This window comes from Thermobia domestica, unplaced genomic scaffold (assembly GCF_964235325.1).
Source record: "Thermobia domestica unplaced genomic scaffold, izTheDome1.hap1.1 HAP1_SCAFFOLD_467, whole genome shotgun sequence".
Lineage (NCBI taxonomy): Eukaryota > Metazoa > Arthropoda > Insecta > Zygentoma > Lepismatidae > Thermobia > Thermobia domestica.
The window spans coordinates 27,601-43,022 of record NW_027656177.1 but is presented as its reverse complement, the minus strand read 5'-3'; the positions used below and the strand labels follow the sequence as shown (position 1 = coordinate 43,022).

The 15,422-nt window shown below is 35.8% G+C and overlaps 1 protein-coding gene across 1 annotated transcript in view; it reads right to left on the bottom strand.

The window, feature by feature from the left end:
- LOC145676907 (hemolymph lipopolysaccharide-binding protein-like) overlaps positions 1-15,422 on the bottom strand; it is a 30,315-nt gene that overhangs the window by 3,872 nt on the left and 11,021 nt on the right. The window contains exons 2-3 of the mRNA XM_081747677.1: positions 8,394-8,697; positions 1,748-1,999 (exon numbers count right to left, since the gene is read on the bottom strand). Of these exons, the coding sequence (XP_081603803.1) occupies positions 1,748-1,999; positions 8,394-8,667 (526 nt within the window). The 5' untranslated portion in view covers positions 8,668-8,697. The remainder of the gene's footprint in view (positions 1-1,747; positions 2,000-8,393; positions 8,698-15,422) is intronic.

Sequence of the window (15,422 nt, the reverse complement as noted above, 5' to 3'; positions counted from 1 at the left end):
ACTGAGCCATCGCGGCCTCCAAAATGTCAATCAGAAAAGCTATAGCCACGCTTCTAAATCCGTAAAGTTGCGACAATAGCAAAACATAAAAGCACGTTTAAAAGTGCAAGGTATTGAAGTAAAGCAAATTGCTGCAGAGTTTCTCTCTAAAAAGCATCCTCCGATATATTTTATTTCTGCACCATTATTCCAGTTTCCTCCAATCGCACTCCTTTCCAAGTTGCCTTCATCGTGTTTCTCGTTCAGCATATCTCCCGATAAAAATTTCACAGTGCAATCTGTGAAATTAGGATCCAGATGCGCGAAGCACATACCGTTGCCTTTGACCTTCTCACCCTCCACGACGGTTGCGATTGACAATGTATCCTTTCTCTTCTAGGACACGAAATCCAATGGTGATGGTTATTCTATGGTCCATTGGTCATTCGAAGTCACACTTATACTTGGATAAGGTCTGTTATGCGACGCTGTGAGAGACTGCAGCAATTTGCTTTACTTCAATACCTTGCACTTCTAAACGTGCTTTTAGTTTTAACTGTGTCGCAACTTAACGAATTTAGAAGCGGGCCATAGATTTTCTGATGTAGGTTGTATTGACATTTTGAGCAGTTGCCCGTTTGCACAGAGATATCGTAGAGAGTTGAGATTTGTTCTATCTTCTTTTATTTAACAATAGCTTTCATACAGTATGCTACTTGATCCCCGGTTCCATTTGCAAATTTTGAGTTGGACCCCGCCTGGGACCCCGCGAGTGCCCCAGGGAGACAAATTTTTCATTCAAAAGGTGCTGGGCTTCCCACACAAATTTGATATGTATTCGCTGAGTTTCCTTACGCGATCGTTTCCGAAAAATTTGACCCGGAATCTGACTTCGTAATGTATAGTATGGAGCTGAATTTCTAACTTTTCACGCTTATATCTCCGCAACGGTTGCAATCGAGGATGTATCCCTTTTCGTGTTATCTTCTTTTGGGACAAGGTATCCAACGGTCATAGTCCCGACTCGAAGTCAGAGTTACACTGGGATAGGTTCCCTCGTAAGTCTACAAGTAATAATTAGCATGTAGAAGTGTGAAGCTAAGTTTCTATTAAAATTAAACGTTATTAAAAAAAGTGCAGTCATAGATAAGATTTAATCTAATCCTTCATAACAATATGAATAAAATGTAACGAAGATAGGTAGATAGATAGATCAATACAGTATTCATTATATACAGTATATAACGAATGTATATATAGGCTATTATTTCAAAAGCAAGCTTCAATCTTATGTCATTCACACTATTAACATTACTAAAACACAAAGCTCCTTTAGTTATACATTTAAAACTTTGAATCACTCAATGTGTTTTCAGCAACGGCGCCAACCTTCCAAAATTTATGTGGGTGCATATCAATGGCTAGACGTGTTAGCCTATATGTTTTCAGGGAAGTCTCGTTATTTGATTGATTTATTTTTAGTTAAAATCTTGAATGAACACTGTCATAAAGGGCTGTGCTGTGATAAAAGAAAATACACCGGTGCTGTAAGTATAAATTAGGGACAGCCCTAGCTCAGTCGGTAACACGGCTGAATTAAACGCAAGAGAAACGGGTTCAAACCCGTCTCCAAACTAAAAATCTTGTGGGTGCGGCGCACCCACAAGATTATTTGTATGGGTTCCGGAGCCCCGGAGCATTCACGTAGTCGGCGCGCATGGTTTTCAGAATGTCATAAAATTTATGCAGCGAAATTTATTGTACTCACCAAAAATAGTGATGTGTTGCCCTTCTTCAAATCTGTCGTGAAATCCAATAAATGTCCAAGGATTAGGTCCTGGATGTCTCTCGAAAATTTGTTTTAAAACATTGGATTCAGCTTCGGAGTTCAGAATGGCCAGATGGGCACCCTCTTCTTCACAAATAGTTTTGCCTTCGAACCATGTTGATTCACGGTTGTGGTACTTGTAATATCCAATGCCCGGGAAGAACTCATAATCTTTTGGTTTCGGAGGTGGAACTGAAATTCAGTAATAATAATAATAATATATTAAATTTATTATTATTATATATAATATATAAATTTATATATTATTATTATTATTATTATGATTGCTTCGAACCCCCCCCTTAAAGAACAACATTTGTAAAAGTATTACATAATAATATCTGACATAATAGACTACAAGTAAAATAATAATTATAATGAATGATAAGTCAATTGTAATTTTAGCACATTACAATACTTGTCAGAGAGTAAAAATACACAAATTCTTTAATTGAAAATGTCCTATAAAATCAAAATATAATAAAAATGGTCTACATACTGTGAATGGGGGGTGTTGAGTATATGACGTAAGTGAAGTGAAACAGTGGGATGCTAATGTGGGAGACTACGTCACACTCATGTATGCAAAATGGGGATTAATTAAATGGACACTGCATACAATCACAAGCTGAAGGCCAAAAGAATTAAATAAAAGTCGGTAGAGCAAATGTTTAAAATTAATGTAAAATTTTGAAAAGTTACTTTACTAGGATGAGACTCTTACTGTCAGGGCCCTCTGTAGTTTTAACGCATGACCTGAGAAAGAAAATTACTCACGAAAACATAAAATATGCCCAGCAGATTCATGGAGTTATCCAAATCACACCATTCGGCCTGTAAAGAAACATGTTACATTCAAATTTTGGCACATACCTTTAGCTGTCCTGAGGTGGTTGGCAAAGGAGACTCTCCAGGTTAGATGGTTAATCCTTTTAATGGCGATCATAGATCGAAATATAAGATCCAACACCTTATACATAGCACTAGCACAAACGAAACGAGAAAAAAAATATTTTTAAATTTGAACACTGTTAAATTTATGAGCTCTGATCAGGGCTTTTATTTATTTGAGTTCACTGTTCGTGCGCGCTCTTCTTTTAGTTTACGATGGCCTCCTCTTCACTGACGCATCTCTGGTGTTTCTTGGTGTTCTTAGCCCACTTCCGGTCCTGGAAGATGTCTGGACTCATGAAGTTTGTCGCAGGGAATTCTAGAGGGAATTCAAATTCCTTTCTGCTCCTGGACTCCGTTGCTGTCCCGCTGACTGCAGGCGGTCCTCAGCATCTAGTCCTCTCTCTCTCTCTCTCTCTCTGCTCTAGAACCTCAGGGATCGGTCGTCACAACTCTCGGTGTTGACGACTAGTCGTGGTGTTGCCTCTCTGTGATGGTTGAGTCCGAAGGCGATTCATTGAATAAATGCAGAATGTTTCACACTAAATTATCACAAAATCCAATATCACGAGGCACTAAATGATTATATACATCTATGTACAGTTATTTTATAGGTGACGATGTCGCTCTAAATATATCATATTTGAGCGCGAAGCTTATTTAACCCAGTTCTTCGCACGGTGTATTTAAATATATGACTGCGAAGTACACTGATATGCTAATCTATATACAGAAAACGTAGCGAGCGTACATCATTGTTTGTCACACTGATAATTCTTTTATCTATATATACACACATGATTAATATCCATTTCCACAAAATGAAAGTATTTGCACTCGCGTATCAATATCGCGATTGTTCTCGACAGAGCACTAATGAAAGAACATTGTGCGTTCTTTCCGCGAATCCAGACTTGTTAACTGACTGAAAATTGTTCGAGCTTCGAAACTATTAGAGCTCAACGTGAGCTATTTGAAAGCTAAGTAACAACTGATCTCAAGTCGAAGTGAACTTTTCCGAAGCAAGATAACTGATCTCGAGTCTTTGACCCGCGTTGTTTTAAAACAATCGCAAGTTCATTGTCTAGTCACAGACGCACCCATTTTCAAAAGTACTGGATGATAGGGGTGTGGGTATTGGCCCTCTTGAGCACTGTGGCTACGTGACCTAGATTTGGTCAAATTTTATACTTCGACTCATTTTTCTGTTTATAACTTCTCACACGATTGAGTGAATATGTTCATTACACAGAGCATAAAATAAGCTTTCCACTGATATGTAACACTTCACGATAATAAATAGTTTTGTAATCGAAATTGTTGCATAAACACAAAAATTATACCAAATATTCTTCCAAGCACACTTGCTTGTCACTACCCATCTTTTGCTACCACCTGTCGGCAGGTTCACAAACTTCCACCTGTATGACAGAAAGGGGATGGTGTTGTAAACACATTTAGTTTTCCAATGTTTTTTTAGTTTTTTCAGTGTTTTGCTGTTAAACATGGGTGTGAGAATGAAAATACATATATTAATCACCTTGTATGCAGCCTCTCAAGGGCTGTCATACCTTAGTAACCTTATACAAGGATATATATCACCTGTAGAGCTTCCTTCTCTCCTCAGGTTGGCGCCTGCAGTGGGTTTAAAAAAAACGTTGGTACGTGTGCTGTAATCATGCAGCTCAACAGAACCGCCACCATTCTTCAGCTATGCATTGATACAAGCCTTTATATCTTTATTAAAACATATCAACGATCTACTATCAAAATATTTAACGAAAACATCCAGAAAGTTTTTAGACATAATATTATAAATTAATTACAGCAGAAGCTACTTATAACAACGACAGAGGTGACATCTACAGAGATAACCACGCAGAATTCGTCAACTGCTGTGGTGACTGCTAAAATTTTAAATTTCTTAGCTTCGCTATGCCAGCTTGAAATTCGTTGAGAGACGCCAAGCTCAGGATATGTAGGACGCGAAAAAGGGGAGGAGCTAGAGAAAATCACACTCTATTATTCTCGTGGACTCATATAGACATGCGAAAATTTCTCGTAGTTGGGAGACAATGTCTTCTCCCGAATTCATGTCTACAATGCGCACAGTTTCCTACTCCTATACAAGGGACTAGAAGTGTTACCCTATCTCTTTCTTCTATTCTTCAATTCACATTTGTTCCTATTCCTGAAAATGAGATGGTAACAGTGTCCTGGTTTGCGCTGCTGAAAGCATGCATCTATGCTCAAACAAAGATTGAGCTTCGAAGTTCGCTTTCTTCTCTTTTTTCTTTTTTTTTAACTGTTCCGTTGACTCTGCGAAACTCCAATTTTCAAAGTATTTTCTGCTCCTTAAATTTCCCATTCCAAATATCTTCTAGTTATAATTAGTTATGCAGTCTTATTTAAATGAACTGACGTTGGTTTGATGTCACGTTATAAAAATAATATGAAACACAAACAAAATTTCCATACAATCTTAATCTAATTAATGTAGCTTCTGTATAATCCTTTATTATATATATAATTAACTAAAATAAACCTAATTAATTCACGAAATACGTAAGTAATTAATGCAAAAATTTAGTATGCAAATTAGATAATATATAAATACTAGTGTGCCTATCACAATACTAAAATAAACAATGTAGTGAAGGTTTCATTTAAAATAAATTAGTATTACTTTCTAAATTTTTATGCTCATCAAGCTAAAATATATATATCTCATTGTCATATTCATTAAAATATCAAGGTAAAACTAGGTATAACATTTTGGAGGTTTCAATAGTGCTTTATATTCTCAGAGTAAGCCCTTATAATGAGATACTTACTATTTTTTTCTTTAAAATTCGAAAGCTCCCTAATGGCTATGTGGATAGCGTATACACCTTTGGGGTGGAAGTCCTGCGTTCGATTCTCGGCGAGAGTTGATGCTGTTTAGATATCATGTTAAGTTGCAGATCCACGTGCCATATAGCTTCGACGTTGAATGAGACACTAAAACCCAAACCCATTCCAATCCAATCTTTACAACAAGAACGTAGTCTTAATTTTAATATTTGTGATTCACCCGTTGTTTTGGTAGAGGCAATTTATCAATGGCGTTCCTTCATATAAGGTAAGTTGTAATTTTGTTTCTATGTGAATGTTTGTTTTATTATTGTAATAATGTTCTCTTTTAATCTCTTGTACATCTGACATCCTGGTCGAAATATTTTACTATTCCTACCTGGCAACTTTTAAGTTTCGTTATCCCGAATCAGGTTGTTGATTACACTCTAAAGATTGTGAAGGAAAAACTCTAATTAATCCCAAAACTTCTTGTATTGAAGAAACTTAATTTAGAAGATGTTACTATTATGAAGGAAGATAATTCCTTGTCTCAAGTTTGTAGTTCATTTTATCCATCTAAAATGTCAAAACTTTATTTTAAATGGAAGCGCAAAGCGTAGAAATGCCTAACTACATAACTTAAGTCAGACAATTCCTGTTCTGATTCGACATACATACGGTATTATTTAAATTAAGCTATTTAAATGTGGTACGTGGACTTTGCGTGTAAAGGACATATAATAAACTATAGACAGCTGACTATATTCAGGGAAGTTTAAAACAAACCTTTTAATGTTGTACACCATCATATTAAAATTACATATTTTTTCTTGTCTACGTCTTACCTCTGTTACGTGGTGTCCCTGGTTTGACCTCGGGCGAAATAAGTTTGTAATTAACGACATCGTGTCCGTAGTTTCATCCCACATTCACATTCTACTAATTCTTTCATAATCACTAGACATCGGATTTTTATGCAAATGCATATTTTGTTTGCTTATATGCATCACTTTTAAACTTGGTAGGGGTTTCTAACCACAATAATGCAACTTTAATTTGAAGTTTTACAGTGCATATTTCAAAGGTTAAAACATGTTTTGGTGCTTAATAGCCTATTCAACTTATTCTATAAGATTTTATTTAAGATGTGTTCTTATAACATGCTATAAATCCAGTTTTAGTTGTATTTTGAATACTTTTAAATGTCTATGCAATTTTAATGGTTTTTTGCATGGGAGGGTGGAAGAATGTCTATTTTACGGAGAACCAATAATGTTAGCAACCAATCAGTAGAGCAATGAGGAAGACTCATTGTAATATCGTGTCGACAGCAATTGAGACACAAGAGACGCGAGGAATGCTGCTCAGTGAATGCTTGGCTCTAGTTGATAAAGTTCAGGACGAGCTCAAGTTAGTTCCTGGTAAATTCGGGCTCTCTGTGGAAAAGAAACTGACAGATGTTATTGCCAGAAACGCTTAAGAGTCTTCATCCCGGCGAAATTAAAATACCGCTAATTTTACAGTAATTATGTGATATCTTCAAATAGATAAAAGATAATTGAAATATGGAACAAGAGCGCCCAAGACAATATTATTTTCCGTGAGATATCGTTATCACAAGTTACCTAGTGGCTTCACGTTTTCAGCTGTTTAGAAACGCGAAAATAAATGCCGATTTTCAAAATGGCTCGAAATCGAAAGCAGATAAGTGAGTTGTGATAACGGTATCTCATGTAAAATAATATTGTCTAGGGCGCTCTTCTTCCACATTTCGATTATCTTTTATCTATTTGAAGATATCACATAATTTCTGTGAATTTGGCGGTATTTTAATTTCGCCGGGATGAAAACTCTTAATACAAAATAATTGAAGCTACGGAAAAAATAACTATAAGTGTTAAATTTCAACTTGCCAGAAAATACAGGTACTAAACTTGCTCCTCTATAAATATTGTCGAATAACATCTATTGATGTTAACAGGTTATTTTGTGGTTACAAATATCACAATCTGAAACCGGAAAATGAAAAGAAGCATCTTTTGACATTCTGTCAGGGTAATTACGGGGCGGAGTAAACCCTTAAAAATGATTTTAAAAAAATCTTTTGTACAATGGAAAAGTGCAGGAAAGTGAGACTCGTATTATTTCGTGTAAAGTAAATGCACTCTAAATTTCAAATGTGAACGAAAACTAGAGATCATGTTCTCATACCATTGTGTTCATTTTAATCTCATAATTTGTGTGTTTTTAAAAAATTAGGAGTATATAAATTGTAACTGTCATAAAAATAAATTCTGAAGAGAAGTTCCTGAAAGGTGAAGTATATTTTCGATGTTATATTTCACCTACAAAGCTTTATCACAACTCTGTTGCTCTTTCACTGCAATGTCAGTGCATATTAAGTGCATATTTTAACGCATTTAACGGCATAGTTGCTTGCATATTTCATGAATTTTAAGTGCATAAAAATCCGATGTCTAATCATGACTGATTCACTTGCCTTAGTCATCCGTCTCCTTTTGCCTAAAGGGCATACTCGTGGAATAAAATTGAAAGATTCAAATTTCATTTCATTTTTTTGTGTAAGTTATACTTGTTTTGCATGTTTCAAGTAACTCTTCTATCGAATATGTCGATCTTGTAACTAGTAGACCCACATCAGCTTCCGAATAAAGGAACTTTAATTATGATAACCTGATATGATAATAACGCAATGTAAGTATTAATGCAATAGTTCGATTACGATAATAAGGTACAGATAATCTTCTAATCAATACGTATGTTAATTATACATCACACTAGTTTTCAGCTAGACCATCACCCATTATTAAATAGACAAGAAAAATATATAACTATTTACCTACAACTGATCCTACTAGTCGAACTTGTTTATCATTCGCGCATTCTGTGGAGAGTCTTTCAACATTTACAGTCCAAACATTTGGAGTATCTCCTTCAAAATCAGCACTTAAGTCAGTGATCCAATGTCCAGTGTCGTTTTTCTTGCTGCCAATGCTCAACTTTAGTTCCCTAAATACACGTTGGCTGCATTGTGTACACTCAGTATAGCGTACGAATAGGCAGCTAAGAAGTATTATGATGGCTGGAACTAGGTGTAATCTCTGATTAATCATTGCAGAAGATAGAAGGCACTCCAATTGGCTCTAGAAAAAAATATATCAAGTTATATTATTATGAAGAGATTTTTGACACATTTGTAGTTTGCGAGCCAGAAAATGTTACAAGAAATTCCTGGCATAGAGTTATTCCTGAGTACTTCACTGAAATCTACTTACACATAAAACATTGTGAATAGGGAGTTTATTATATGCTTATACACAGGGGTAAAAGTGAATCTAAAAAGGTGGTGGGACGGTAGGTAGCGGCATGACGCCACGCCGTTCCCCCTGCCTATCTTTGCCCATTGCAATATTTTACGAACTGGCGGGACGCCGTGCATATTTTTTAAGTGGGGTGATGGCGTCCACCGCGTTCCCCCTCACTTTTAAGCCTGCTTATACAGTAATAAAATTTTAACTGATAAAATATTCCCATGTATTAACGGAAATATGTCGGAAGATGGCAAAATCGTACTTTGTATGGATAAATCAATGAAGGAAGCGTAAACAAATTTTATCATTCTACATGATATTTATTCATGAGTATTTCTGTTTGTTTTTCCATAACTATTGAATATTCATGAATCTTTTTGTGTGTATTTATCAGAATTTGCGAATTAAGAGTCATCTTTGGGATAGAATCGATCGAGGTAAAGGGGTTAGAGTAATAATATATTGGAGGTGTTAAGTCCAACGGTTGGACTGAAATTTACTCTTCCTTCTACCACTGGGGCTATGTGGCATACGAACCACATGAGCTTTTAAACAGGAATATTAAGTTCAGTTCTAGATATCAAGTTCCAAATATTTGAATTTTACGTCCCACGGTTATGTCGTGTGGGCTAAACGAGACGGTGATGATGAGAAATGAGTGAAATGGTGGAATGAAGAAATTAGGAGGAAACGAGAGAACTCCGCGAGAAAACCCACAGACATGGTGTTTGTCCACCACAATGTCCACTTGACTCGAGCTAGGATAGAACCAGAGACCCCACACATCAGAGGTGTAGGCTCTACCACTGAGCCACCGTGGCCAGGATATCAACGTTCAAGTTCCGGTGTCCAGAAATATAATATTTTTTTTTAACAAATAAACGAATTTCTACATAACATTCACGTGTTCTGACTGTTTCGTTATACTCTGAAAGGAAAAATATTTTTGATATATTACGCGGTAGATGGACTGTAGCTTTCCAACGTTTCAAAATTGAATTCAAGAAACTGAGTGAAAAATAAGTTGTAATTTTATGTGAATACTTAAACATAAAACTCATCTAAAATTGATCATTTTATTCTCTGCTCTAAGATCTTTGAAATTCCGTTATTAGTTATGTCTCTTTGTTCAATAGCAGTGCTGTAAAGTACAGAGCGTTCAAAAAGTCTCTAAACAACTGAATTGTCACATATTCGAAGCAACGAGAAAATTATTTTACTCAAAATTTTTATATTTTATGGCATAAAAGCATTATGTACAAGGCGTAGCATATACACACACATTTTCACAGCAAATGTTGGAAATGTCCCCCATGAGCCTCCAAACATGCTTGCACACGTTTCTTCTTGTTCTCAAATACTCTCACAAGTTGTTCATGTGGAATGCTATGAGCAAAATCTCGAATAGCTGTTTCGAGTTCTTGTAGCGTGGGGGGTTCCGTTTATAAACAGAATTCTTTGCATAACCCCAGAAGTAAAAATCCGGAGAAGCCAGTCAGGAGACCGAAGTGGTCACAATCCCTTTGAAATTATTCGATCTTCAAAAACCTCTTGCAGTAATCTCATGGATTGGCGAGCTGTATGTGCTGTAGTGCCATCTTGTTGTATCCAAGCATTACGAATTTCGTCTTCCGTTAGTTCTCCCATAAACTGGTTTCACAATAACGAGTTGAACCTATTGTTTGTCTGAAAAATATGGGGCCGACTATTCTTCTTCTGGATATTGCAATCCACACCCCTACCTTCTGGTCATACAGAGGAACTTCATGTATGACATGTGGGTTTTCTGCACACCACAAACGTGAGTTCTGGGCATTGACGTAACATGATAAAAAAAAAATATCCAAAACATCGTCAGACTTGTCCATAACAAACCGTGTAAACCATTCACAATACTGCACTTGTTTTACACTGTCGGGAAGAAGTAACTGCTGCACCGCTCTCACCTTATACGGGATAAGACGCAGTTTCTTACGAACCGCCTTTTGTGCCGTACCAACACTTATTGCTCCTTCCTGGGCAAGTTTTCGAAGTGGTTTATGGGGGCTACGTTGCATTGCATTCGATATGTGTAGCATTTTTTCTTCATCGAGCACTGACGGTCTACCACTTCGATCATAGTCCATTACCGTTCCAATGTCTCTAAAATTATCGATCAGTGCCCTTACAGTGTGACGATTCGGAACAGGTGTTTCCGGAAACCAAGCTGCAAACTTATCTTTGACTGTCTGTTTGTACTCACCTTGTTCATGGATCACATGTTCAACCAGGAATATTCGTTGTTCCAAAGTTAACACCATTGTTTCAGAGACTGCTAACTAGATGCAACAATCACTTCAACTTCACTTTGCCGACTGCAATCTAAGAAAGGAACTTCACGTAAGGCGATAATATAGCAGCGTTGCAAACCTTCATTTTATTTCATTTAATTTTATTTCATGTGACTTTGAATGCGACTTTGACTTGCCACGATTCAGGTGCATAGAGACTTTTTGAACGTTCTGTATAATTTTGGAAATAATAACAAATGTTATCTTAATAGTTAAGAAGAACTAACCCAAGAAATCTGAATTGGAATACACATCTATAGAAGACACTAATTTAATACAAGAAATCCTTGGAAGGTAGAATAAAATCGATGTTGAAAGCATTGAAAAACGTTTTAAAAAGCAAAGACAAGAGGCAACATCTCAATAACTTACTAGAATACACAGTATTAAAAACAGAAAAGAAATATTACAAAATAGTTTTGAAGAGAACTTAAATTAAAAGCACAATTTGGAAATAAATTCTGGCATCGGAAGGTATATGGCTTTACCAGTGGCGTATTTAGGATTTTGTTTCGGGGTGCTATGAACAACAAGTGAATAAGCACTTATAGTTTTCCTTTTGGGTGCCGAAAAGTTATAAAATGTTATGTATATATGAAATTTATTTCGGGGGGGCTTGAGCCCGATAGCCACCCCCTAAATACGCCACTGGGCTATTCCTTCCAGTGCCTAAGGATGCGAGAATCTAAGGGACGCGGAAAAGTACCCACAGTAACATGTAGGGATATTAAATACCTTGTAATAAAAAAAAATGAGAATTTTCAACTGTTGATTACAGTTTAACGAAAATTTTTAATAAGAGATCAAACCCGCCGGAACCTGTGTATGAAAAGAGTGCGTATCAGTGTTGGTTACTCTTATAATGCATAATGACTATTCATGATTATTATTATTATCAATCCTTCAATGAATTCCAGTTCCTTGGACCTATGCGAAACGAATACCAAACAAATCTTAGCCATAAGAAATGAAAGGAAATTTATTAGTCCGAACACATAAAAAATCTAGTTTTGTTGTCATATAACATTGATACTATTAGATATATAAAACAGTGGCGTATCTAGCGACTGACCCGGCTCAAGCCTCCCTCCTTAGTGCAGTGATATTGAAAGTAGGTTCTGTACACATTAAGTATGTTCGATTTGTGATCCCGATGTTACAACTTTCTTAGCTCTCTGTGTAAGCATACGTGAGTTTATAGTTCCACTCCATGACTGTATGCGTGTGGGACTTTATTTCTTGGTAAATACTGGCCAGATCTAAACCAAAGGGCCTAGCGGAATAGGCATGTGAAAACTGCCTCCAAGTATATCTGCACCAAATTTACAGTATCGATTAACATTTATGAGAAACTCAGTTTTCAAAAGTTTCAGCCCCACAAGAGCTTTTGGAGGGGTGTTAGGAGGGGAGGAAGGAAAATTGAAATTATTTTTTTCCTCCTGAACGGCTGAACCGATTTGCATGAAAGAAAGATGTTAGTTCTTCTCAACAAGAGAAAAGTCGGAAAATATTTTTTTTTTTTTTTTGAAATTTTTTGGGTTGAAAATTGGTCAAAATTTTTTTTTGAAATTTTCAAAAAAAAAAAAAATAGTGGAAGACTAACTGGAACACCCACAATTTTTTGCCAGTTATGTCTTGAGGGGGTCTCTAACAACATATATTGTTTCCATTTTGTTTGCAAGTGTACCTCATGATGTAAAAAGGCAAATGTACAAAAGTCAGCATCTATGCGGTATACATATGGTACACACTGTACACCACTAGGATAACCAATACCTTTGAATGGGGGGATGACGTTGTTATAACATTGGAATCTTATGATAACAAGTATTTTTTGTCTTAATGGTAAATGGTCTCTGAGGATGAAGGGGGTTCTCGACCCTGTTCGCACCTCCCTTAGTTACGCCACTGCTGTACATCAACTGAAATTATACATTCTCGCATTTTGTGTTAATGTTGCACATAATCAATGGTCTGTGATATATACAGATCTTTGTTTAGTAATTGTTCTTGTTTTGTAACAGTTGGGTAATAATATGCCTGTTGTTAATAGGTATTTATGTGTTTAGTTTGTTTCGATGATATTATTGTATATTTGTGTTTAATATGATCAAATAAAGAATGATTTTAAAAAATTAATCCTCATCACTGTTTTCGTCCACTACTGGAACAATTTCGGTTTTCGTGAACATTTTTACTGAGTATTTCAGCTGGTCGAATGATTGTCGATAAGTATCTCGCATATGATAAATAATACACAATAGCAGCAACGTGAGAACAGCAGCCAACAGTTCTATTCACGAAATCAAATACGTCTTAGTGATTTATCTTATATTATAATCGCGAAGATTTATACAAAATCTAGTAATAAGCTAAGGGTTGTCAGATGACCATATTATAACAATCAAATCTTTTATATTTATAAATAAAATACATACAATACAAACAGCCCCAGGCACGTTATTGGGTTATGCGCTATCGACTGTTAATGCCATAGTTAAATTTAATCAAGGTGAGTTCAAGCACTCGATGTAATCATTTGTGTGCTTCGAAACTCCCCAAATACATTTCGAAAATTGATAGAATATGACGTAAATTTGTCTTTGTTCGATTATGTAGCCAATATTGAATCTAAGCATATTATCAGGACCACCCATAAGTGAAGGATAACAATCCCGATAAATGGGGGCCCGGACCTTCTTGAGAGAACATGATACTTTTTTTTCTTTTAGTATTTCGTGGTTCAGGTTCCATGTCAAGTTATAGGTCCAGGTTTCGTATAATCTGCTGCTGAACGAGACGCTTAACTGAGATTCAATCCAATTCATGCACATTCCATCTTGTTTCAGAAAGGCTATTAAGGAATTGCCCTCCCTTTACCTGCGTTTTTCATAATATTTGTAATAATTTCTGTGGGCTTGAACATAGCCAAGTAACAATACAAATTCACTAAATTTTTGTATTACCAATTTACTAAATTCTCTTCCTCTCACCAAAGATATTTAAAAGATTGTTAAATCCATATATTTAAATCTCTAATTTTATTTAATTTAATCTCTATTGAACTCAGCTCTTCCACACCAAATGCGTGTACATTATCCACATACCCACACGGGTGCTGTGTGTACGAATTGGGACAATGAAACCTATAGCAGAAGTAAACGGGCAGATTACATTTCTTTAAGTTTGAACCACTAATTCTCTCTGATGTTTGAAGGGAAACTTTAGACCATTTAAGTGTAAGAAGTTGAATCCTGCAATTGAAATATAACTTATTTAATACTGAAATTCTCTCAGAAGAAACCGAAGAAGAACAAATTAGATTTTTTTATGTATTCGTACACAAGATCGTATCTCAAGCGGATTCTCGGTGTGCAGAAATGAGAAATATTTGCGCAACTTTTCAAGCAGTTCTCAGAGTTAGCACTTTGGACGACAGTGATGCAACCAAGAAATTAATTACAGTCTATTCTGATGATTTGAGTTATAATTTTATCAAAGGGAAACAAATGTATAAGTCAGTGTCTGTGCAGCTCTTTCTCGAATATCAATGAAATTTAAAAATTGAAGTTATAATATTTCTGTTTCCTGAACCTTACTCAGAATTTTCCTTACCCTGCTAGTGACTAGTATTTCAGGTGAGGGTAAATTATTATTAAATCACAAATTTTAAAGGTAAAGATAATTTTCTCGTCACTTCGTGCATGGATATATTTCGAAATATTTTCATTCGGTTCACCGTCTTCCAATTAATTTTAAAAGCGCAATTAGACATTTATTCAAGTGCTGTCATATATTTCTAGAGACATTAGCGTTAGAGTATAGGGACAAGAGAAACTAAATTACCTAACACTGTTGTCAATAGAGCATGAACTTGCCTCTAAAATGAATTTTCTTCAGGTAATTAATAACTCCATTAGCAGCAAGAATAGAAGAGTCAGTGTTCCATGTACTGTTGCTCAAAAATATTCATCTGAGACAACATGGTAACCTGAGAAAATGTCTGAGAAGCTTGAGCTTTGAAAGCAACATTTTATTTCGACTTTATATTTTTCTTTACGGACAACGTGCAGTTTGTACAGAATGCAGATGACAAGTTTTTAATAGGAGCTGCCTTGGAGTTTGAACCAAATATGATGTGATGTTATAGGCATTACTTTATTTCATATTTCTGGACGCATAAATTATATTCTATAGTATTCTATCGAAAGCCTGCTTCGGGATATT